The 23,950-nt window shown below is 41.5% G+C and overlaps 2 protein-coding genes and 1 long non-coding RNA gene across 9 annotated transcripts in view; 1 reads left to right on the top strand and 2 right to left on the bottom strand.

Annotated features, from left to right (window-relative positions):
• LOC144010117 (estrogen-related receptor gamma-like) overlaps window positions 1-12,704 on the bottom strand; it is a 33,726-nt gene extending 21,022 nt beyond the window's left edge. Inside the window, exons 1-3 of one of the 5 annotated variants that reach the window (XM_077510244.1) lie at window positions 12,531-12,704; window positions 12,328-12,448; window positions 12,186-12,243 (exon numbers count right to left, since the gene is read on the bottom strand). Coding sequence is in view for 2 of the 5 variants with exons in the window: in XM_077510242.1 (XP_077366368.1) it covers window positions 16-71 (56 nt within the window). In the remaining 3 variants the exon portion in view is untranslated. Of the gene's footprint in view, window positions 1-15; window positions 268-4,466; window positions 4,591-4,959; window positions 5,164-5,231; window positions 5,410-12,185; window positions 12,244-12,327; window positions 12,449-12,530 lie in introns of those variants that run through there. The other 4 variants (XM_077510246.1, XM_077510243.1, XM_077510245.1 and 1 more) reach the window with 4 other exon arrangements.
• LOC144010119 (uncharacterized) lies at window positions 5,176-20,781 on the top strand. The gene is made up of 3 exons (XR_013281146.1): window positions 5,176-5,277; window positions 20,073-20,205; window positions 20,333-20,781. It is a non-coding gene; the product is annotated as an uncharacterized LOC144010119 (long non-coding RNA).
• On the bottom strand, window positions 14,413-23,553 carry gpatch2 (G patch domain containing 2). Of its 3 annotated transcripts, none has more exons than XM_077510239.1 (10): window positions 23,384-23,553; window positions 22,197-22,440; window positions 21,514-22,070; window positions 20,703-20,767; window positions 20,370-20,561; window positions 20,086-20,182; window positions 19,968-20,022; window positions 19,829-19,893; window positions 19,664-19,752; window positions 14,413-15,703 (listed from the first exon to the last, which is right to left on the bottom strand). In XM_077510239.1, the coding sequence occupies exons 1-10, from the start codon at window positions 23,431-23,433 to the stop codon at window positions 15,534-15,536; spliced, it is 1,584 nt and encodes a 527-aa protein (XP_077366365.1). In that variant the 5' UTR covers window positions 23,434-23,553; the 3' UTR covers window positions 14,413-15,533. The 3 variants fall into 3 exon arrangements, with proteins under 3 accessions (XP_077366365.1, XP_077366366.1, XP_077366367.1); XM_077510240.1 differs by having other exon boundaries at window positions 19,968-20,007; window positions 23,384-23,552; XM_077510241.1 differs by lacking the exon at window positions 23,384-23,553 and adding an exon at window positions 23,206-23,356.
• Window positions 23,554-23,950: the final 397 nt, after the last annotated feature.

The following is a 23,950-nucleotide window of genomic DNA, read 5'->3' as shown; positions in this document are numbered from 1 at the left end:
ATGTGGCGTACTCACTGTGCGTCAGGATGGTAGGTGAAGCACTCGGGGAGGTAGAGGTCAACTAAATCCATGTGGGCTTATGCCACCATTTTCGAAGAGGCAAGAAAGAAAGCTTTTCTTATTTGGTCCGAACCGACGACAACCTAAACGGTCTCGCTTCCTGTCGATCTTCAGTTTTTCAGTCCACAGTGTTGTGACTTCCACCGGCCCGGGTGACAATGGTGTCTGAGCAAAGACGGCCCTCGTCGAGGTCCGGCCGCACCATTTGAAAGGCCCACCCCTCCCCTCTGTGCTACGCCAAGCTGGCGCGCCATTGGCTCTCGGCCCGGCCAATGGCAGCCGGGCAGGTGGATCGAGTCAAGGAGGTGGAGGAAAGGGAGGATGTCATCATGTGGCAAGGATGACTTCAGATGAGCACCGTTTTACAAGTATGACTTTAAAATGATACTGAAGTGAAACCGCGCAAATCCACGACAGATTTTTTAACTCATTGACTGTCAGCACTTTTGTTTGCTGAGCATTTTGACTGATCTTTCACCTTTTTGTGACAAAATAAGTACCAAAAAAATAAAAACGCGTATACTCTTCTTTCACAAGGTAAGAAAAATGCTTCTAGCTTTTTGTGAAAAGAATTGTGTCAAAAAGAACCGTTATTTTGCTTTACAAAAGTAAGAAAGCCCTTTAGATGGTAAATTCTACAAAAAACGTCATTTTGTTATTGCACAGGCGAACATTTTGCTCTTGTGTTTGTGCCAAGCGCGACTTACAGCGTCTGTCGCTTTGCGTGCGGATGGTAAACAGCGGATTAGATCAAAAGTACTGCATCGCAAGTCAATAAGTCACAGTCTGCATGAGCTGGTTACCATGTACTATTTTGACACTTTCTGGTAAAAAAAATAAAATAAATGTAGCTGAATCGCACAAGCTTTTGTGTGTTAATGATGTAAAAACACACACCCAAAGAAGAGCATCAGGATGCAGATCTAGTAAGCGTAATCTACTTAAGGCTAGGTCCGACTCACAGCCATCCGTCAATTAGCGAGGCTGAGGCAAAGAGTCTTGACAGTGTGTGTAAACATCATTGTCTCAGTGCACCGCCATGGCAGCCCAAATGCACACACACAGACACGCAAAACGCACACGCGCGCACACACACTGGAGGGCTTCCCAGAAGGCGGCTCAAGCAGGGGGAAACGAAGAAGAGAGACAGACGTAGCGAAAATAAAACTACGGAGTAATAAAGGAAGTCAGGCCCATTAGTTACAGTCGGCTGATGGAAAATAGCAAATGAAATAGATTGGCGGACGGAATCAGATAACTTTTGTTGTATTCATCTGGATATCTGAGGATGGGTCAAAGGTCACTCACACACACACACACCCACACCCACAAAAATGCACATTTGTGACTTCAGATGGCCTTAAGAAGCTCAATGGGTTCATAGCGATGAAGGTTCCTGAGAATAAAGAAGGCCAATGGGGCAGTTGAGCTGAAAAGAAGCACACAATGGCTTGCATGTGTTGCCCTCTTGTGGAAGGATGCTGAACTGGTTGCCAAGAATAAAAGTCAAGACATTTACAACCGAAATTCCATGAAATTCCCTTCTGACTATTCTGTCCATATGATCGCAATTATTTTATATGCAATGCTTCCAGTCAGGGGTGTTCAAACTTTTTCGTTTGAGGGCCACATACAGAAAATCAGAAGGACACAAGGGCCACGAAGAGAAATTGTGTTTAGTCCTAAAAATTGTACAAATAATTTATTTGTGCTTTTGGATATTTAAAAAAAATGCGACAGCATATAAACAAATTTATTTGTAATATGGCAGGAGGGTTATTATAGTTTGGGAATTTTTCATTTTAGTTAGTTTTTATTAGTTTTCAGGGTGGTTCTGTTAGTTTTTATTAGTTTTAGTTCTTTAATAAATGCTTAGTTTTAGTTAGTTTCAATATTATCCATCCATCCATCCATTTTCTTGACCACTTATTCCTCACAAGGGTGGCGGGAGGTGCTGGAGCCTATCTCAGCTGGCTTTGGGCAGTAGGCGGGGTACACCCTGGACTGGTGGGCACACAGAGACAACCATCCATAAACACAAGCACACCAAGGGACAATTCGGAGTGCCCAATTAACCTGCCATGCATGTCTTTGGAATGTGGGAAGAGCCCGGAGTACCCGGACAAGACCCACACGGGCACGGGGAGAACATGCAAACTCCACCCAGGAAGGCCAGAGCCTGGACTCGAACCCGAGTCCCCAGAACTGGGAGGCGGACATGCTAAGTTTCAGTATTAGTATTAGTTATTAATAAAAAAAATAATAAAAAAATGTGTATTACTTGTGTGCAATATTTAAAAAACACCATGGGAGCGACGTCATCCGAAGGTGCTTTTCTATTGGATGCTGCTAGATGACATCACTTCTGTGTGACATACTTTCAAACGTCATTATTCCGGTTTATATCAAAATAAATCTACTAAAAATCATATTTAAAATCATCCCCAAAGGCTCATGCATTAATTACCAAAGACTAAAACAAAGGACATTTGCTATAGTTACTTTTAGTTAGTTTTGTAAACATAAAATGTAGTTTCAGTTACTTCTCGTTTTTTTAAAAAGCATTTTCGATTTTATTTTATTTCGGTAACAATATTGTTTTTTGAATTTTAGTTTTCGTTTTTTTCATTAGTTTTAGTTAACTAAAATAACCTTTAATGGCACCTGTGTTTTTCGATACCCTCCCTTCTTATTTTGACCATCAAATGTCATTTTTTAGCATATGCCGCGGGCCACTGAAAAATGGCCGCGGGCCACAAATGGCCCCCTGGCCGTAGTTTGGACACCTCTGTTCCAGTACATAAGAATGATTATCTTTTTGTCCAGTCAAACTCTAGCCTTTTTCTACGTGCACACCTGTGATGATGTTAATACACACACCCACACACGGGAGCCAGGGATGCACACGCGGCGCAGAAAAATTTAATTTCTTTGTCCACAGGTGGTTTGTTTCTCACTGTTGGCCTGTCAGCAGGTCTGCAATAAACAACATAAAAATAACGTGAGGTGCACCTGCACAATCTAATGAGAGCCGATGCAAAAATGCGCCTTCACGAAGACAATGATGCTCACATTAGTGAAGTATAAATTGAACGTTTATTGTATTTGTTGCCGCCATTGAAAATTTCCTCTGATACAGGAATTTCTGCCAAGGACTGTCTGTTTAGTTAGTACATGTGACAACAACCTCCTCACACAAGACATGTTTCCTTTTCTCCGCTTTTTTGGTCAGAAAATGTTCTTTTATTGTGTGAAACCAACCCATGGTCTACTGCTGATTACTACGGAATGTAAAAAGCTAGAAAAAAAAAATACTCCCTTTTGGCAGCATAAGTTCTTATATTGTCACAAAACACAATATTTTGTGGGTCCTTGTAGGATCAGTCAGAACGCTCTCAAATGGCGGACGATCCCTGCAGTATAAGACATGATGTTGCCGTGCAGATTTTGGATACAAGCGGCAAAATGTTTTAGCCAGTGATTTTGTTCAAGGTCAAACATGCAGCAGGAGGAGGAGAAGGAAACCAAAGGAGAATGAACACCCACCAAAAAAAAATAAAATATTTAAGAAAATGGGTCTTGAATGCAGCACTAAGAATTGATCAAGTACCAGGAGATGGAGGCAAGAAGCTTCTAAAAGGTTCTAAGAATGTTGAAATGCAAACAAATAGAAATGTAGCTTTATATTAACAAGCAGAAATTAAGGATGAGATCATTAAATCATGCTAATGAAGAGCCTGCTGTCAACTTTTATCACAATATTCTAATTTTCTGAGACAGTCCTGTATATACATCTGGATGCTAGAACAATCAAGAGTGCAGTTTTTTTTGCACCCCCCAATTAAAAAAAATTAATAATTAAAATTAGCACCGTATATTAGGGGTGTGCCAAAAAATCGATTATAAAAGAATCGAGATTCTCATTTATTAATCGAACCGAATCAATATTTAATACCCAAAAATCGATTTTATTTCAATTAGAAATTAAGAAGAAGGGGAAAAGGCAGGTGTAGCCCACATGCTGTTTTTTTGGAAAAAGGCACTTACAATACAAAATTAATAAATGTTTAAACAAAAAAAGACACTTTAATGTCTATATTTGTCATTTTGTCTTGCAAAGCAGACAGGAGTAGATCATGACAATTTTTTGCATATCTGTAAATTGAAGCAGAAATAATTTGTCAATCAAATAATTCTGAATCGAAAATCGTTTGAATCGAGAATCGATTCTGAATCGAATCATAGACCCAAAAATCATAATCTAATCTAATCGTGAGACAGTCAAAGATTCCCAGCGCTACCGTATATAATACTTTACTTTTATTAAAACAAACAAACATTGAAATGATATATAAAGAATGACTACTAATGTAAAAAATTGACGTTCAATCATGTGTGCTCCTTACTGCAGTGTTGCTACTGTAGCTATCCAGCCAGTTAAACTCTGATGCAATGGCAAGGAGTCTGTGTTGTAGTGAAACTTTTGCCGTTGTTTACTGAAGATTCCAGCATTACATGACAGAGTGAAAACTGTAACAAAAACAAGGTTTGACTGTTTTAACATTTGACTGCCGAAGACGATTAATAATGATTAATAAAATTGCGATGAATGGAATGCGATCTTTCATTTAGCACCCACATTCTATATGTAGTAAAGGCAAACAATATTCTTTTTGCCTTGAAAGATGACTTAAAATGCTCGAAATCGGCTGGCACTGTTTTTTTTTTGTTTTTTTGTGGCAATCAAAGAGTTATGATCAGCTTCATATAAAGTCTGATGAAATATGCTTACACATATATGTGAATAAAAAGGATCTTTTTAACCTATTTCTTATCTTCCCTTTCAACTCAAAACATAACTTAATATATCAGTAATTTAACTTAATGAATTTTACTCACGACTTTGCTTCCTGCGTCTTCAAGATCAAAAAGATGAAAAACCTGCTTTCAGTAAGAAATAACCAGGCAGGAAACAAAATGGTTGCTAGAAAGGAAGAAGTAACCAAATTACAGGAAACAGTATCAAAATAAAAGTCATCTTTGATCTCAGTGTGTCATTATAAAAGTCTCCCTGTAAATATCGTCCTAGTGGCGACACACTCCCCGCCTGACCACTGTGAGGTCACTACTCTAACATGAACATTAAACTCAACAAGAACTATAACTGGTACCTCATTTCTTACTAAGAAGCAAAACAGTTCCAGTCACTGGTCTAAGGTAAGCCTTTGCTTGCCTTTGATTCGCTGACTTCAATTCCACCTTACGGACTCTTCCATCTGTCCCTGGAACGGCCTTTGTGACTACTGCCAAAGGCCAGTTGTTGCGGGCAGCTTGGTTGTCTTTGAGGAGGACGATGTCACCGTCTTGAAGGTTCCGGTGGGACAGCGTCCACTTCTTGCGGCTTTGTAAGGTTGACAGGTACACTTGTCTCCAACGGTTCCAGAACAAGTTGGATAAGGCTTGCACTTGTCTCCACTGCTTAGTGAAGAGGTCTGTGTCGGCCAACTTTCTGTGTCAACAACATTGATGGTGTGAGGATGAATGGATTTTCAGGATCATTCGATACCGGAACCAGTGGCCTTGCGTTCAGAAATGCTGTCACTTCTGCAATTAGTGTGCACAAAACTTCATGAGTTAGGCGGGTGCTGTGTTCACGGAGCATTGAATCCCGGATTCTTCTGGCCATCCCAATGAGGCGCTCCCATGAACCCCCCCATGTGTGATGCATGAGGCGGGTTAAAGACCCAAGAGAATCCTGCAGATACCTCTGCACTCTGCTATCTGGTTGATTTGCACTAAGCCCCAGCAGTTGCAAGCCCCGATGACGTTTGTGCCGCAGTCTGACCTCAGTTGTTTGGTCGGTCCTCTTATCGCAAAGAAACGCCTTAACGCGTTTATGCAGCTTGAGGTGTCCATTGAGTTAATCACCTCGATGTGGACTGCCCTGGAGCTCATGCAGAAAAATAGTATAGCCCAGCATTTGCTCTCAGGTTACGTCCCACTGGTACGTCAGGTGGAGATGTGCCAGGGTCCGAAGACATCCAAGCCCACATACGTGAAGGGAGGGCAAATGGTGAGGCGGTCTGCTGGCAAATCTGCCATTTGTTGTTCCTCCATCCGTCCTCTTAAGTCTGCGACAAGTGATGCATTTGTGAATAGTTGAGTTAATGAGCCGTTTGCCTCCCAGGATCCCAAAGCCCAGCAGCTCGTACAGCACCTTCTGTTAAATGACAGCCCTGATGCTTTACTTGAGTGTGATGGAATCTGGTGACCACGTCTGTATTCCTCAGTCTGCCTCCGAGGCGGAGGTCATACTGTAACACCAGGTTTAGAGAGCATAGACCAGGGGTGTCAAACTCATGTTAGCTCAAGGGGCCGCATGGAGGAAAATATATTACTAAGTGGGCCGCATCGGTAAAATAACGGTATACAAACGATTGCCGTCAATTATACGTAGATTTTCGCTATGTGTGTGCCAGCCCTAAATTACAGAGCTCAACTGTAATCATATTGTTCCAAAAAATAATACAAATGGAATGCGGCAACACTGAGTTCCAGACCTGTTCAATCTACCTGTTTTGCATATTTATTGTTCCCAGAATGTATTGCGTGGCGCAGTTGATAACATTATAAGGACGGTAATCCTTGTCATATGTATTTGTGTTACCAGTAATTGAATTTGAGTCGTATTTAACACGTTTGTCAGTAATTGAATTTGAGTCGTGTTTAACACGTTTGTCAGTAATTGAATTTGTATCGTATTTAACACGTTTGTCAGTAATTGAATTTGTGTCATATTTAACCCGTTTGTCAGTAATTGAATTTGTGTCGTATTTAACACATTTGTCAGTAGTTGAATTTGTGTCGTATTTAACACGTTTGTCAGTAATTGAATTTGTGTCGTATTTAACACGTTTGTCAGTCTATGACTAAAAAAATAATAATAATTAAACAAACCGTAACTTTAAGTTGTGTGTAAAATAATGACATCCAGGACAATTCCCCCGTACAAGTTGCACTGCTCATCTGAGGACTGCTTGTGAAATGACAAATCTTACATATTTTGATTGTGGCCGTCTTATTACCGTATTTTCCGCACTATAAGGCGCACATAAAAGCCTTCAATTTTTTCAAAAGCTGACCCTGCGCCTTATAATCCAGTGCGCCTTATATATGGATCAATATTGAGCCGCAACAGGTCTCGCTGTCACGACGCTATCGGTGACCCTGCACGATCGGTGACGCGCATGCGCAGAAGATCCCGCCGTCTTGGATCGCTAGCTAATACTAATACTTTACCTCAGAGAAAATAATAAAACAGCTGTTTATTCATTTTGAGAGTGAATGGAGTTGTCAGAAAGCTGGTTTGTAATCTATTAATAAAGTTTGACTGACCTATATGACTGTTTTGTTGACATTCCATTTAGCACAGCACCATCTAATGAATGCATAACGTAACCCCAGCCTCTAGTGTAGCGCCTTATATATGGAAACATCTGTAAAATATGTCATTGAAGGTACGTCTTATAATGCGGTGCGCCTTATAATGAGGTGCGCCTTATAGTGCGGAAAATACGGTAATTAGTACGACATTACAATGTTTATTTTTTTTTTAGCTTTACAAAATTATCTCACGGGCCGGATTATACCCCTTTGTGGGCCTGATCCGGCCCGCGGGCCTTATGTTTGACACCCCTGGCGTAGACAGCTGTTTAGCGGAATTTGCTTTCCTCTCTCCAGAGCTTCAAATTCCTTTATGAAGGCATTCCTCTGAACAATTCTGATAATGACTCGTTTGAGAGAGCTCATCCACTGAGTGAGGTAGCTTACAGCGATGCCATCAGTTACATTTGCCTGTTCTGTTTGGAGTTTTGAAAGCTCTTGCTATATGAATCAAGAGTGCAATAGTTCGTTGGAGAGTTTCAAATGTGGAGAACCTCTCAAAGTGCTCGGTGCTGAGAACTTTCTCTTGCAGATTGGCGATATAGCTCTTCACAACTGGACGGACCTTTGCATCTGACTACGGTGAGACTATCCTGAACAGCTGGGTGGTCTCTGGTTGAATGGAAGGCTTGCGCAGGAAGGTTGGTCCGCTGAACCACATTGCCTGCGTGAGGTGTGCTGCTGGAACCGACCTTGATGCCAGGTCAGCAGGATTGTCTTCGGTGTTCACGTAGTGCCATTGCTCAGGGATGGTGGACTGACGTATACGCTGGACCCGATTGTAGACGTACACATAGAACCGTCTGGGGTGGTTATAAATGTATCCAAGGACAACTTTACTATCTGTGTAGAACCTAGTGGCATCCAGCTTCAGATCCAGTTCGTCCTGAATCAGCTCAGCCATCTCCACTGCTAAGACCGCTGTACACAGCTCAAGTCTCGGAATGGTCCGATTAGATTGAGGGGAGAGTTTGGACTAGAGATAGACCGATAATCGGTCGGGCCGATAATCGGGGCCGATATTTGACATATTGGTACATATCGGTATCTGTCTGTTTTATTAATCTGACGGCCGATATGAGCGATCCATTTAAAACTCCGTCTTTTCGCTTCGAATGCAGCCCAGAGCGTCTCTGTCTGTTATGGAGTCCAACTCCAGCAATGTAACGCCCATAGCAGCATTTGATTGGTTAGCCGTGCAAAAGCCAGAACCAATCAGTAGTGTATGCCGTGTATCACAGTAGCCGGTCACACACGCGCCCACGGACACAACGCGAGACACACATGCTTCGAAGGTAAGTTAAAAGAGAAGAGACTCCGCCGATCGTTTCACCATGATAAGCTAAACACATTGAATTATGTTGTGTATTAAATGCACTATATGAATGGAGCTGCATTGCCTTGCATTGAATCCCCGCTAGCTAACAGTGGTGTGTTCAGCTTAGCATGTAGGCTAACACCCAGTAGCTAATTCGCTACTTGAACTACTCGGGGAGGGAATCACACACATTTTCACTTAATTAAGTAAATAATGTTTGTTAGAAAGGTTCCAAATATTAACAGTTGTCATTATTATATTGTCTAGTTCCATGTTAAGAGTAGAGTAATGTCATTATATTTACCTCTCGTGACGCACACATTGCATTCTGTGGTCACGTCCACTACTTGTTGCATAGCGGTTATTATGCAGTGAGATGCCACAGTGACACTAAATAGCGTTTAGTTACTTTATATTGTGTTTATTTGTCGCACTGGTTTGCCATTGTGTGCCTTAAGCTTCGACGTCGATTTGATTGACAGCTCGTTGTGCACCTCGTTAAAGTCCGCTCCGTAACTAATTAAGTGTCTCAAACACCGTTTAACTACACGAACGTGTTCTCTTCCGTATGTTTGGCATTAGTAGAGAAGTGCACTAAAGTATAGTGTGCTTATTTGCTCGTTTTGTCTCTCTTTTCACGTCATGTCTGCCGTCAGTTGGGACATTATCCTCTCAATGGATGCCACTAATATGTAACATCTACGGCCGTACACGGCTGCAATTAATGTTCAGTGATGTAATTTCGTTACGTGCATCATACTTTGAATAATGAGCTCATGTTTGGTGTGTTGTATAACTTTCTCGTGTGTTAGTAACTATTCATGTGGACAGCTAAGATAGTGCTTGTTAATGTGAATTAGCAATGTTGCAGCCTAGTTATTATTTAGACAAGTACATCTGTGCCATTAAGTGATACAGTACAGTACAGTAGTGAAAGAATAGTGTGCCCATATACACACACGTGTCTATAAGTGTAAAACACATTAAACAGCAGAAAGTGGCAGCGGTCCACCGCAACAATGTCTGTTTAACCAAGTTATTCTTACTATTATTATAACCAAGTTATTTTACTCTACCTTTTTCTGCGTTGATTGGGGCATCCTAAGTGGCAGTAAACTACATGATGAAGTGTCTTTTGACAGTTCTCTTGTAGAGAGGAGTAGCATGATATTGCTGTTCTCGATTTAAGATCCTCAGCTTATCAAAACTGTCTATATGGTAACAATAACAATAATTATAATAAGGTCTACAAGAACTGTATGGTGTTCAGGGATGAATAGTTTTTCTCATTGAATTTTTTTTATTTTTTTTTGCTGTAGTAATAAGTAATGCCACAGCTGATGCACATTTTGAATGACAGGGTTCCTCCTATTACTTCAAAATATAAAAATATAACATTTATAGAATAAAACTACAAGTATCCCAAATGCTATAAAAGGTAATGTCACATTGGCCCCCACATTTAACTCCCCCCGCCACCAACGTCTTATTGCAGATAGAAGGATGTAAAATGAAAAGTGTAGTGTGAGAATCCATTGTAAAGAACGGTTAGGGTTTGCATTATTCAAAAATTTGGTGCCAACATTTTAACTTTTACTGCAAATGAATATCGGCTTCAAATATCGGTTATCTGGCTCCTTGACTACCGATAATCGGAATCGGTATCGGCCCTGAAAAAAGCATATCGGTCTATCTCTAGTTTGGACTTTGCCATGACAAATCCAATGCCCACTTTGTCGTCTTGGATGGCTTTCAAGTAGGCTACGGCACCAATGGCCTTGACAGAGGCATCGCTAAAGATGTGGAGTTCTACTCGTTCAGCCTCGGTTGGACAGATGCCTGTGCACATCCTAGGTATATGACCTCAAGTCTTGAAGCGAGTTTCTCCAAGCTTCCCATTTACCTAATGCCTTGGTCAGATGACAAGAAAACAGCCCAATTTTAGCCCGACCGACGTGTCGTGGACAAACGGGGCATGTCGTAAACGATTTTGGGTTGTATTGACGTAGCGTCGCCCGTGTAGTGTGACACGTTCAACGATTGGTCGCATGTTGTCTGGGGCGGTTCAAGACCATCACGAGGAAAGTCTAGCATGTTAGATTTTTTGCTCATCTTGACGCACAATGTGACATACCTACGTCGTCGTACGTTTGGTTCCGCAGCATTGACCAATAGCAAGAGGGAGCGAAACGTCAATCACACACTGAACAACACTTTATAGCTCTTTTTATTTATCTATATATTTGTTTATTTATTCGTTTATGTATTTATTTATTTATCCCCTGGATATTTCATGGGATGGGGCCAGACAGGTGCATCTCGAGCGGAAAAAAAAAAAGCGCCTCGCTGCAGCGCTGCGGCTGCATGGAGCTCGCACGCATCCGTGCAACCCGTCAGGCAACAGCAACGTGAATAGAGGACCAAAATATATTATGACTGTTGTTCTAATAATTTCAGAGATTTGGGCATATGAGTAGGGATGGGCACATATTTCGTGAGGATCGATCCCATTTTCATAGAAGTCGGGCCAGGCCTGGCCGCCTTGTCACCCGCTCTCACTTGAAAGTGCTTTTTTTTTTTTTTTTTTCCTCCCCCCTCGGAGTGAGTGGCGTACTATCCAATGCACCGTACTAAAACAAGTCAAATATGAATAAATTAAGCAGTATAAAAATTACTCAAACAATATATTTCAGTGTTTGATAAAATAATAAAACAAGATGTCATCGCGCAAATTAATGAACAAAATCGGCTATATTACCCAGTGCGCATGTAGGCCTAAATAATTTAAAATACAGTGTTGGCTACTAAATCCTATTTTAAACACTATTGAGCAGCAGGGAGCACAAGCAATGCACTTACATCACACTTGTCCCATGCGTGCTCAATTCACGCAAACACTCCCTGTCCTTGCCTCTTTTTTTTTTTCTTTTTTTTTTTTTTTACCTGTAAATATCGCCCTAGTGGCGACACAGTTAGCATTGTGCTAGCAGTTTTAAATAGGTGTCCTGTTTTCTGTTTAGCTTGACAGTAAACTTCAGCTGGGAGTGGCACTAAACCTCAAGTCTCTTTTTTTTTTATGATTTGGTTACAATCTGTCAAACTGCTGCTTGTTAAGTGTTTTGAGTTGAGTCAAAGTCCAAGCAAAAAAATGGCTCACATCTCAAAACACTTGCAACACTTATATCTCAAGGCAGTTAGCGAGTAGGAAGAGTGAACACAGCCATATAGACGTGATGCTGATACCACACCGACGCATATGCACTCAAGAGTGACACAGTAGACGCTGCCGCAGGCTCGTTAACGACCTGCTTGGAAACTGCGTATTGACTGTTCACAAAAACAAAACAAAAAAAACAGAGCTCACTTGGGAACTTCGTCCGATCTTCACACTCCTTCCTTGTTCCGACCATCCCCAAGTGGACCTTATTGATCAAACAGAAAGCCAAAAACAAAATTTTGACAACACAATTAGTTCAAAATTGAAAAAAAAGGATGCCGGCACCTACCGCTAGTTCTTTCTCCTGATACTTGCTGTCACTTTTCACGCACTGGACACCCTGCTTGCTCCACATCTGCAGTCAGTCAGTCTCAAGGACAAATGCTCCGCTCTCCTCACCGCCGGGGGCTCTGTGGCTCAGCGATGCCGCAGACACACACAATTACATCAACACACACACCTCGCCTTTTCCTCTGCTCCGAGTTCACCTACCTGCGCCTGCTTGCCTGGCTCACAGGGGAGTCCTGAAAGTGTCAAGACTTTAAAGTGTGTCTGGGAGAAAAGAGGACACGCAACACTCCCATTTTCTCATAACGACGAGACTCTTGCGAGTGCAGCCTCGCAACGGGAGACGGCGAGGAAGGGATGGGAGAGCGGGAATGTCAGACGAGGAGATGGGTGGAGGAAGTGAAACGGAGGAAGATTAGAAAAGAGGAAAGGAAGCGGGGGATCGCATTATCATGTGTGTTATGCAATATTAAACGTTAACTCCGGCCTTTACAAATGGTTTCATAAACATTTTTTTTTTTAAGTCATTTTGAGTTTCTAGCACATGACCTTGAAAATAAAAAACAACCCTGTAATATTGCAGCCCTGATGTCGCGGATTTTCCTGTATTGATTTGTGTTGAAATATGCTCACAATATGTTGTAAGTGTATTTAAATAAGTTTCAATGTGATAAGAAGATGCGGGAGGGATATTTGAAGGCTTAATGTACACGCCAGCACAAAGCCCTTGTCCACATAATGGCTGTCTGTAATGTACACTTCACTCTAGAGCTGTTCGATTAAGGGAAAATTAATAATCGCGATTATTTTGGCAATAATTGAAATCATGATTATTCAAACGATTATTTTTTTGGGTACAAAACAAGAAAATTCACATTTAAAATATTTAGACCAATTTAAAAAAAAAAGAAGAAAAAAAGAAAAAAAAAAAAAAGAATAGAAACACAATAATTATGTAAGTTCCTTTGGACCAAACAGAATTTATCATTTTATTTATTTATTTATGTTGGCAAAACTTGAAGCGCACTGTGCAGTAGGATGATCATTTATTTTTTGGTACAAAACAAGAAAATGTTTAAAAGTAAAAAAAAACAACAACAACAAAAAACAAAAGGAAAAATGAATGAATAAAAAAGTAAGAATTATTTTATGCAAGTTCCTTTTGGATGAAAAATATGAAATTTGTTATTTTAAAATTAAAAAAAAAAGTGTAAATGTATAAATTTAAACACCTCAAAAATTAGTATTAACGGGATACTTTACTTATTTAGCCATTTTTAGCAGTCAAACATTAATATTTTGCCTATAGTTTTATATTTTCATTATTTTTCATGTACAATTAGTACCTTTAAAAACACGTTTTGCAAACTTGCAACTTTGCAACTCAGCTTGTGAATGTCACATGACCAAAACTAGAAAACAGATGAGCTGTGATTGGTTACCTGAGCCCTTGTGATGTCATTTTCAATCGACAGCAAGTTGCAAAATGTGATTTTGAAAGTAGTAATTGTATGTGAAAAATAATGAAAGTATCAAATAAATTACAGACAAAATATTAACTTTTTATTGCTACAATGGGCTAAATAAGCGAAGTATCCCTTTAATCTTTTTATGCTGATTTTGTAATTGTGGAGTGTAATAATTGAAATTTTAATTGAATTTCTATTAATTGCACAACCCTATTTCACTCTTCTGCCTTCTCTCCGTGACCTACATGCACTTATGGCTAATAACGAGGCGCTCTAGAGGCCAGGTCATAATTTGCGCAATGCGGACCTGCTAACTGAAGATGCGTACACGGTTCCATCCATACAACATTTAGGGGTTCAAACACAGACGATGATCTATGATCACTGTTCCACAAAAAAAAAACAAAAAAAAAACAAAACGGCAAACTAACAATGCACCTGTCTCTCTTCTGAAGAGGATACAATGTGCGAGCACTTAACACGAATAGCAGGAGGGACAGAAAATTCCAGTGCAAGAAAATGAGATGCATGAAGAAAAATCAGAATTCACTTCTTTTGAGAAAAAAAAATAAAATTCTGTTGCACTTTGCGGAAGAATAATCAGCGCCATCCTCCGCTTGGTGTCAAGTCACTTTATTGGACCTCTCCTGTACAAATTAACATTTTCTACTAACAGCTCATGATCACAAACAGCCACATTGATTTCCGCAAGGGTGAAAATCAAGACAAAAAATTGTCATTTTAAAGGAATACACAAAAGAAAAAAATAACATGATTAGAATTCTTTAGTCTTGTATTGATTTAAATTGTAATCCAATGCACATCCTTGTAGATAATTTGCTAATTTAAAATGCCACTAAAACCGTCTACTTTTTCTTTACTATAACTTTACCAATTTCCAAAGCTAAACAGTACACTCCAACATTAAAATCAGTGAAATTGTAACAATCATTAAAACCGTTCTAACTTAAAAAATAAAAATAATTTATGCCAAATAGTTCCACATACATTAACCTTGATGAGCAAAACAAATGTGCAGACTAAACGGAGTGACACACATCCATCCATAAACTATCACTTCATGACACTAATAAAACCTTGAAAGGGTTACTTGACTCATTTTACCATTTTCTGCAGTAAGAAGTTCATATTTTGTCGATAATTAATTTGATAACTGCATTATTTTTCATGTACGATTAATACCTTTAAAAACACATTTTGCCACTTTCTGTCGACTGAAAATGACATCACGGTTGCTCAGAGCTCAGGTAACGACCAATCATTTCTCAGTTTGCGAACGTCACATGACCAAAGCCAGAAAACAGGTGATTGGGCGCTACTTGAGCACCAGTGACTTCATTTTGAGTCGACAGCAAGTGGCAAAATGTGTTTTTAAAGTTATTAATTGTACATGGGGAAAAAAAGAAAATATTTACTTAAATGAGTCAAAGTATCCCTTTTAAGTTCGCTCCAGATGTGTGCAGCATCAGACATTTCACTGACCTGCGTACTTCATGCTGGAGTTCATCACTAGCTCACTCATCTGGTGGCCTGACGCTTGTTTAATGAGGCAGAAAAGGTCATAAGATGTCCTCCAACGCGGGGAGGGAGGGTGTGGGGGGGCGTTCAGTCTTAGCTTCAGGTCACTACTTTATCCCCAATATGGGAAATCCATCATATTCCCACAGATTTTCCTCCTGCAGCTTTGAAGTGGCAGAACCAGTTGACTCTTCAGTGGTCAGTTGAAGCCCAAACCCGCGCCTTTCGGTCTCTGTAGGGCCCGGATGGGCTCGGTGATGCCCCGCCCCTCAGGGCCCAAGCCCGCGCCCGGGCTCCATCCCATGCTCTGCAACATTCGGTTGCCCAAATTTGTGTCGGGGATGGGTGGCACATTCTCGCCCACCACCGCTGAAACCAAGATGACATGAGGAGACAACAGGACAGTTAATTATGGATTTGCTCACCAGCTGGGATGTAAATGAGTCGTTCAATTATCACCACTGAAAATGAATGACTTACTTTTTGGCTATAAAAGACTAATCGAAATTGATAATGATGTGTATCCTGGTGAAAACCAATTTCATTTAACTGTGTATACTGAACTTTAAACACTGGTGAGTGCATTAATTTAGCTGTCATCACCAAATGAACAACATCTATGTTGTACAACAGGTTGTGATGCACAGTAAAAAAAATTCTTGCCAATAATATATTCTATGCAGCCCCACTAGTCTAAATACGGTATTCTGGTTAATATTGTGATTATTGAATATGAATTAAGCAGCAAAATCTAGCAGTTTTTATCAATATCAGAAGGCAGCCATTTTGTCACGTGCTATGAGTAAAAATGACATCACAGTTGCTCAGGTCTCAGGTAACAATCAATCACAGCTCAGCTTCAGATAACAGGTGATCTCTGATTGGTCGTTGTCTGAGCCCTGAGCAACATTGATGTCATCTTAAGGCGACAGCAAGTGACAAGATGGACTCATATTCCACAATTGTAATATTAATCAGAATGTCATGTTTAGGCGGCACGGTAGTCGAGTGGTTAGCACGTCCGCTTCCCAGTTCTGAGGTCTCCGGTTCGAGTCCAGGCTCGGACCTTCCTGGGTGGAGTTTGCATGTTCTCCCCGTGCCCGCGTGGGTCTTCTCCGGGTATTCCGGTCTCCTCTCACATTCCAAAGACATGCATGGCAGGTTAATTGGGCGCTCCGAATTGTCCCTAGGTGTGCGTGTGAGTGTGGATGGTTGTTCGTCTCTGTGTGCCCTGCGATTGGCTGGCAACCAGTCCAGGGTGTCCCCCGCCTACTGCCCAGAGCCAGCTGAGATAGGCGCCAGCAGCCCCCACGACCCTTGTGAGGAATAAGCGGTCAAGAAAATGGATGATGTCATGTTTAGACTAGTGAGGTCACATAAAACATATTGTCAAGAAAAGTTTAAGGTTGGCTTCCTCTTTAAGAAGTCTGTCCTGACGAGATTGTGGTCATTTTGTTCCTTTGCTTCCTAGAAGTCGAGTCACAAGAGAGGCCCTCATTACGTCTTTTAATCCTAGCTTTATTTGCACGCAAGGCTGATGTTAACTCCCCCTCTCGTTTACACACTCCAGAGCCAAGTTCCAGGGGGGTCCAGGCCAAAACATTTCACATTTGTCAGCCACCTGCTCTGGCACTGTACGGCTTTGAGATGTGGGCCAGTGTGGCTGATGCGCTTAAGCCTGGTTCACATATAAGGATTTTTCAAATCTTAAAAGATTTTTTTATCTTTGTCAGATGCCACACATAAACATAAAAAAATCGGGCATTTAACAGCTTTGGTCGTATTGTGTTTAAGGTGCGCAGATAATCTCATCAAGATTATCATCTCAACACTGGTCAAGATTCCAGTCCTGGTCTTGGCGCAACTATCAGCTGTCTGCAGCGCGTCTATCAACTACATGCTGGGCGCCACGTAGTGATACGAACGAACAAAATAGTGCCCGACGGTAATGGAGTCTGACTTTTTTTCAGGAAGGAGTTATGTGATGCAAATGTGTTACTCTTTTGAACACAAACTGTTTTGAGAAGAAAATGCTTTATTTAGGTGGGCCCAGTCAACTTTCCGGACTATTTACCTCTCGTCCAACACCGGACCAGAACTTGTGTCACAGAAAGCTGTCAGGGTTAAGTCTGTGCTGATCGCACACACTGGAGGTGAGGATGAAATGGAGATTCATGTAAAAAAATCTGAACTATTCCTTTAAAGGAAGGCTCCTTTAATTTTACATGTATGGCTTGATCGGCAGTAAATAGTTAGTTTAGCTACGAAAAATGCATAAGAGCTGAAGAATACACCCTTATATTGATTTATTTAACTTTTCTTCAACATAGAAGTACTTCCGTGTTGGAACGCCCCCGAGTGGTGACGTAGCAAGTGTGTATACTCGCTTGGCGAACAGTAGTTCACGCAGACATAACAACGAGGAGGACACAAACTGTCACTTATGCCTTTGTGTATTGCAAAATTTTGCAAGGCGTCGGCAAGGAAAAACCCGCGAGACCCCCCTAAAAAAAAACAAAAAAAACAAAAAAAAAAAACGACTTGAGTAGACAATGGTTTGTTTGCTAAGTGCTGTCAACCTCCCGAAGGACAAGCAGGCGTGCGCGCAGCGAACATTTCAGGCATGAGGACTAAGAAAATATGTTACAATTTGAGATGGGGTACGCCACACGCCTAATACTAAAGCCCAACGCAGTACCGAGTATCTTTAAAGAACCAGACGTGGGAAATAATCAAGCCGATGGAGGATCTCTGGCGGCTATTTCCGCAACTGCTAGCAACACGGAGCCTTCACTGTCACCAACAGCCGGCACAAATCGAGTCCTACCTACGGCCACTGAAAGATCTCGGAGAAGCGAAGCAAATTTAAAGCGAAAGGTAGGCATGTTTAGGGGGTGGGGGGGGGGCATTCGTTATTATACTGCACGGACTGTTTTATTTCATAATTCATTTGAGTGTGAACATCGTCAAGTACGGGGACCAGGACGTTATGTTTTATTAGCTCGTAAGTTGTTTATACTTCACAAATTGACCATGTTCATAATCTTATTTTACCAAAAAATTTATAGAATGTGGATTAGTGTCATTATCATGTGTCATGTGCGACGTACTACATTTGTGTTCTGTCCCGCTGTTCTTCCTGTGGTAACCAGCCTAGGTAACGGCGTCTCGCATTTCCTTACTTCATTTTGTCTATAAATAAACACGGTTAATACACAACCTTCTTGCAACCTTTCGTTTACATCATCGGGACGCTACGCAAAAAAAGAAAAGAAAAAAAACAGCTAGGGGAGGTTGGGCGCTGTAACGATGATACATTTAATTTTTACTATTTTTTCTTTTTCCTGAAATAGTTCGTCAGTTCCACACGTTTTGCATTGCTCGTGCTGTGTGTCACGTTACCTGTTGGATATTGGCAGTTGAGATTGTCCGCAAGGAACCGATCCTCGAGTTCTTTCATTTCCAGACAGCACACATTCATTAGCGGATTGTCCATTCCTGTGCAGCTCCCGCACCACCCCCCGCCTGATTCACTCGTTCGTTAAAGTTTATTTTGTGCCCGAAAAGACCATCTGGCGCCACAACTTTCACATCCAAGGCAGACTTTCCTTCGGTAGGGTTATTTTGTCGTGTTGGATCGAAGCGATAAGGTTTAATCCTTCCGGGTTTGACGCTAGATGCACGGCTGCGTTGCATAGTGCTTCCATAGTGTAGCGTTTACACACTAGTGACGTAAACATCCGGGTTATTTAGTCACGTGTAACAAACATGCCGGCGTTCGATTCATTTTAACATCGGTTTAAAAGTTATTAAATGTACATAAAAAAATAATCACGTCACCAAATTAATTATTGAAAAAGTAGCAACTTTTTGCTGCTAAAAATGGATCAATAAGTAAAGTGTTCCTTTAAGATTTTTGTCGTAAATATTGAACATCTTCATTATTTAAGATTGTCGGCCCGACTGGTTTTGGACCCAATTATCGGGACAAATCTACTCTGAACACATCTCACGTATAAAGACAATCTTATGAGATAATCATATAAGACAAAAGCTTGTCGGGCGTTTGACGTCCTTGGTCGGGAAGGGGCAATATCGGGCCAAAAACAGCCCGATTCTCTTTATGTGTGAACCAGGCTTTATCTGACATCTTTGCGACTGACAGCTGTCTGATCTGGATAAGCTTTGTTGAGTTTGTTTGTTTTCTTTGTCCATGTTATATATATATATATATATATATATATATATATATATATATATATATATATATATATATATAACTATTGGATGCAAATGAAATGAAACAAAGAGGGCATGGACATCAAGTACCTGAGGGCGCCGTGGACCCGAGGGGGGCTGCCTTCCGCCTCCGCTTGACATCGCCCATGCACAGAGAGCCGAGGTGCCCGCTCGTCTGTCTGCCAAAACGGATACAACGACATTTAGGAAAGAGGGAAAATGACGAAAAATAAACAGCAGCAGAAATGTCCTCACCTGTTGGCCGTTTTTACCGAGCAGCTCCTGCGATGGCCTCGTTCCGTCCGGGGGTCCCAGTGTAACTGCAGCCAGCGAAGGATAATCTTAACAAATGACTTCTATTGTCAATCTTGAGGCATGCATCCTGAAGACTCACCTGTCCATGTTCCCTCCTTGAGCTTGAGCTGAACCAGGGCCTGTTGAGGGTGAAACTTCAGCCGATGTGACATCATCAAAATATTATTATTATTTTTTTAAAAAGGACACTAACTCACTCATGACTGTCATCGAAGCCCTGACTGCTGCCGCCCTGCAGCCCGTCGTCGCAAGTCCTCGGGTGTCCCTGGAGTCGGCTGAGCCGGGCCTGGAACCCTAACGGCCACACAGCACTGCTGGTAAGTGATAAGCCCATCTCCAAATTGAAACAAAACACTGAAATCTAGTTGTAATAATGTATTTGTATTTATGACAGTATGTTATCAGAGTTACTGATGATTTGTCCATCGCGCCCCCTACTGGTAGAATGAAAAACAGAATTTACTACGGTATCAGCACATACCTCTCCTGGCATCAGGGGTCATGAGGGGGAAGGAGCCCGTGAGGATGTTGTTGAAGACAGGGTCGTTCAGGTCCAGCTCCTCTGCACCGGCGTCCCTCTCCCACCAGGGGATGACGCCCGCCACCCCGCACGCACCACCACTGCCGGAGCCGGGTTCACCATCGCAGAACCAGTCACTCTGCTCGTCATCACCTGCAAGTGATGTTTGCATGTGAACGGCCGTTGAAATGTTGTAAGCCCGTGTAAGCCCTTTTCGTTGTTCCCTTATTTGTTGATGGTAATGTAGTGTATATCAGAATGTGCACTTGAAATATGATCTTTAGGAGCTCATACCTTGTCGGCCTTCATCGTTGGTGTAGAGGCCTCCATCGCTGCTGTTACTCACGCTGCTGGTTTCACTAAAGTACAGAAGGACAGAACATTTTGTGATAAAGATGAAAAAGCAACTCAATCCAAAAAAATAAAAATTTGTACGCATCACGGTGGATTTTAATTATTAAACCATTCACTTATTACCATTCAATTATTTTATATTAATATTATTATTCTTTTTTATTATTATTCTCTTATTTTAAACAATATTTGTTATCATTTAATTCATTTTTATAATTATGAATTTATATTATTTAATTATGGATCTAGTTTATTTATGCATTTATTTTCTGTAGTGAATCAATTGAATTAAAATTTACATTTGTTATTTATTCTAGTCAGTCATTCAATTCAATGACTTTTTTAAATTATATACTTGTAGTTTTGTTCTATTTATGTAATTATTTTGATTAGGCATTTTGAATGAATTATTTTATTTGTATTTATGTATTCATTAATCCTTTCTATTGAAGTTCAAATTAAATTCACTCATTTAATGCATTTATTTATATTTTACCATTTACTGACAATGTACTTTTTTGTATATTTATGCATTATTTTTAGTCTGTTTTCAATTAATTAAGACCATTTTTTGAATTATGTATTTTTTGTACATTTTTTTATTTTATTTTTTACATTATATTTAACTTCTAATTAATTTTATGAAATGTTGGCCATATTGCACAGAGATGATCATCATGAACTTCTGACCTCCAAGATTTAGCAAAGGTGACAAAATTGTCTCTTCTGATTTTACAGTGCAAACCCTTACCACCTGTCGCTCATCTCCTCATCGGAGCCCTTGTGCTCCTCTAGCTCCATCTTGTCCTTGCCTCCTTCCACCAAAGACGAGACTGGTTCCTCGCTCTCTACCACCACGCCTTCATCGGCAGCCTCCGCCCCCAACCTGTGCAATGCCAGCTTCCTCTTCTTCATTCTGTTCTTCCCGCCCGCCGCCAGAAGCGGCCCGCCGCCCCCGCAAATCTCCATGGCCGCCCTGCCTTCGACGGGGCTCAGCCGGCGGGGTCCGGCGCCGGCCACGCGAGCCTTTGGGATGGACGGGGGGGCCGGCATCACGGCGGAGGGGGGGTCCGGCTCGGCAGGGGGGTCCACGGCCATCCGCTTGACCTTGCGCCGTCGCCTGAGACTGCGCATTCCCTCAGCGGACCCCAGGACGCCCTGGTCATCCGGCCACAGGGGCCTCTTGCTCCTACCCGTTTCGGACGTTTGCGGGGTACGGCGTTTGGGGCCCAGCTGCTCGTCCGAGTCACTGTTGTCACGAGCGTGGCTGTTGGCAGCAGACACGCCACCTGTGCCGGCACGATAGTCCTGTTGCAAATTAAAAACAAAAATACAAGTTTCAATACAGCACAGCCAATGCTGAACATTCCACTTGACTCATTTATTGAAAAATTTTGCTCCACTCCAGTTCTGTCGGTTTAAGTGATGCCTCACCTTGTGCTCTTCGACGCTGGACTCGGAGCCCTCGCTGAGGTGGCCCGTATCCCAGGGCGGGTGCGGGTTGTCTGAGCGCCGTTTCCGGCCCCTGCGCTTCCTGGCCTGTCTCTTCAGCAGGCAGCCCACGGTCAACGCATGGTCTCCGCCGTCGCCGAAGCCGCCCCGCGCCGCCTGCTCCGAGCTCTCCTCCAGGGCTGACACCAGGTCATGGACCAGCTCGTCCATCGTCCGGCGAAAGTGCCTGAGGGGAAGATGTTTGCGTATTTTAAGCGGGATACACATGTATCGACATTCAGAGGTAATTTGAGTGTCCGCTGTGACTTCTGAGTGTGTCTGTCTTTGAAAGGTTGGGCCTGGCTTGGTGAGCATCAGTAAATTATTATGTTTGCTAGCTGCTACCTGCCCAACATAATATACAGATTGTGAACTGCTGTTATATTCCATTTTTGACATGATGGTGGAATTCTGACATTGAATAAGCCAGGCAACAAATGCACCGGAACATTTTCTTTTTTATGGTCATTTTACTTTACTGCCATCGAGTCACTCAATTCAAGATGTTTCCTTTTCTGTAATGTAGTACTTGTTTTGACAATAAACAGCAGTCAAACGGGACCATTATCAAACGGGCAGTCGCTGAAGGGGCCACAGACAACTGTCCCAATTTGGGAAACCGATTGTCACAACAGACATTTACAATTTGATAACATTATTAAAGCTCAAAATCACGACAATTTAACGCTACCGCTCGAGTTGGATTAGCTGAACACGTAATTTACCAGAGAATTTCAATTCACCAAGACAACAGTGTAACAATAACAATAACAAACAAACATACAGACTAACTAAGCACCTCTTGTTTTGTTTTTCCAGCCACAAAATCAACTTGGCTAGTTATTAGCACGGATGCTAACAACGCTTGTAGTTACTAGCTGCTCACTTGTAACTCTTGACAGCCATTTAAAAACGCAAACCACTCTAATTGCATCCACACAATGTCACTTACGTGCATTAGTTGCCTTTTGAAAAGAATCAAGATTAAAAAAAACACACGACGACAAGGAAGCTATGATGCTAGGGTGATAGCACTGCTAGCTATAGCCGACCTTAGCCGGCTCCTGCTTTCAGCGTCAGAAGACAACAATTTCCTTTTTCTTTTTTCTTTCAACCAAATGACGACCTACCAGCCGTTCCCCGCTTTGCCGATGCTTTTTCGGTTAGCCGCTCGGAACATTAAAGCCACCGAATGCTGTGCACCTTTAACCAGAAATGACGAGAAGACATTGAAACATCACAAGCACCATCATGACACAAAAGCGATTCCAGGAGGACAGACAAAACTCAACGCAGCGATAGGTATTGTGGCCTTCACTTACCATGGAGAAATCGGACACTCTGAGAAATCGGTGGTTTCATGTAGAAAACGTTTTTCTTTCTTTTTTTTTTTTTTTTAAACGTTTACATATCTATCTTTTTTTTGTTTCATTTTCATAACACGTAGGCTATATAGCAAAAAAAAAAAAAAAGGAACTATGTCACCTAGTAATCAATCGCACGGCTTAAAAGTAATGGTCACAAAAAGCAACTGCTAGTTTCGGAGTGCCTCAAACATCCCGAACGCAGTATATAGTTGTCCCTCGCCACATCGCGGTTCATTTTATATATTTTTTTCAGTCTCACTGTGTTGCAGATTTAAAATCTTACGTTTTTAATTCTGTAATACAAATTTCTGCTCCACATTTTTTTTGTAT

This window comes from Festucalex cinctus, chromosome 21 (assembly GCF_051991245.1).
Source record: "Festucalex cinctus isolate MCC-2025b chromosome 21, RoL_Fcin_1.0, whole genome shotgun sequence".
Classification (NCBI taxonomy): Eukaryota; Metazoa; Chordata; class Actinopteri; order Syngnathiformes; family Syngnathidae; genus Festucalex; species Festucalex cinctus.
This window is presented reverse-complemented; position numbering and strand designations above follow the sequence as displayed.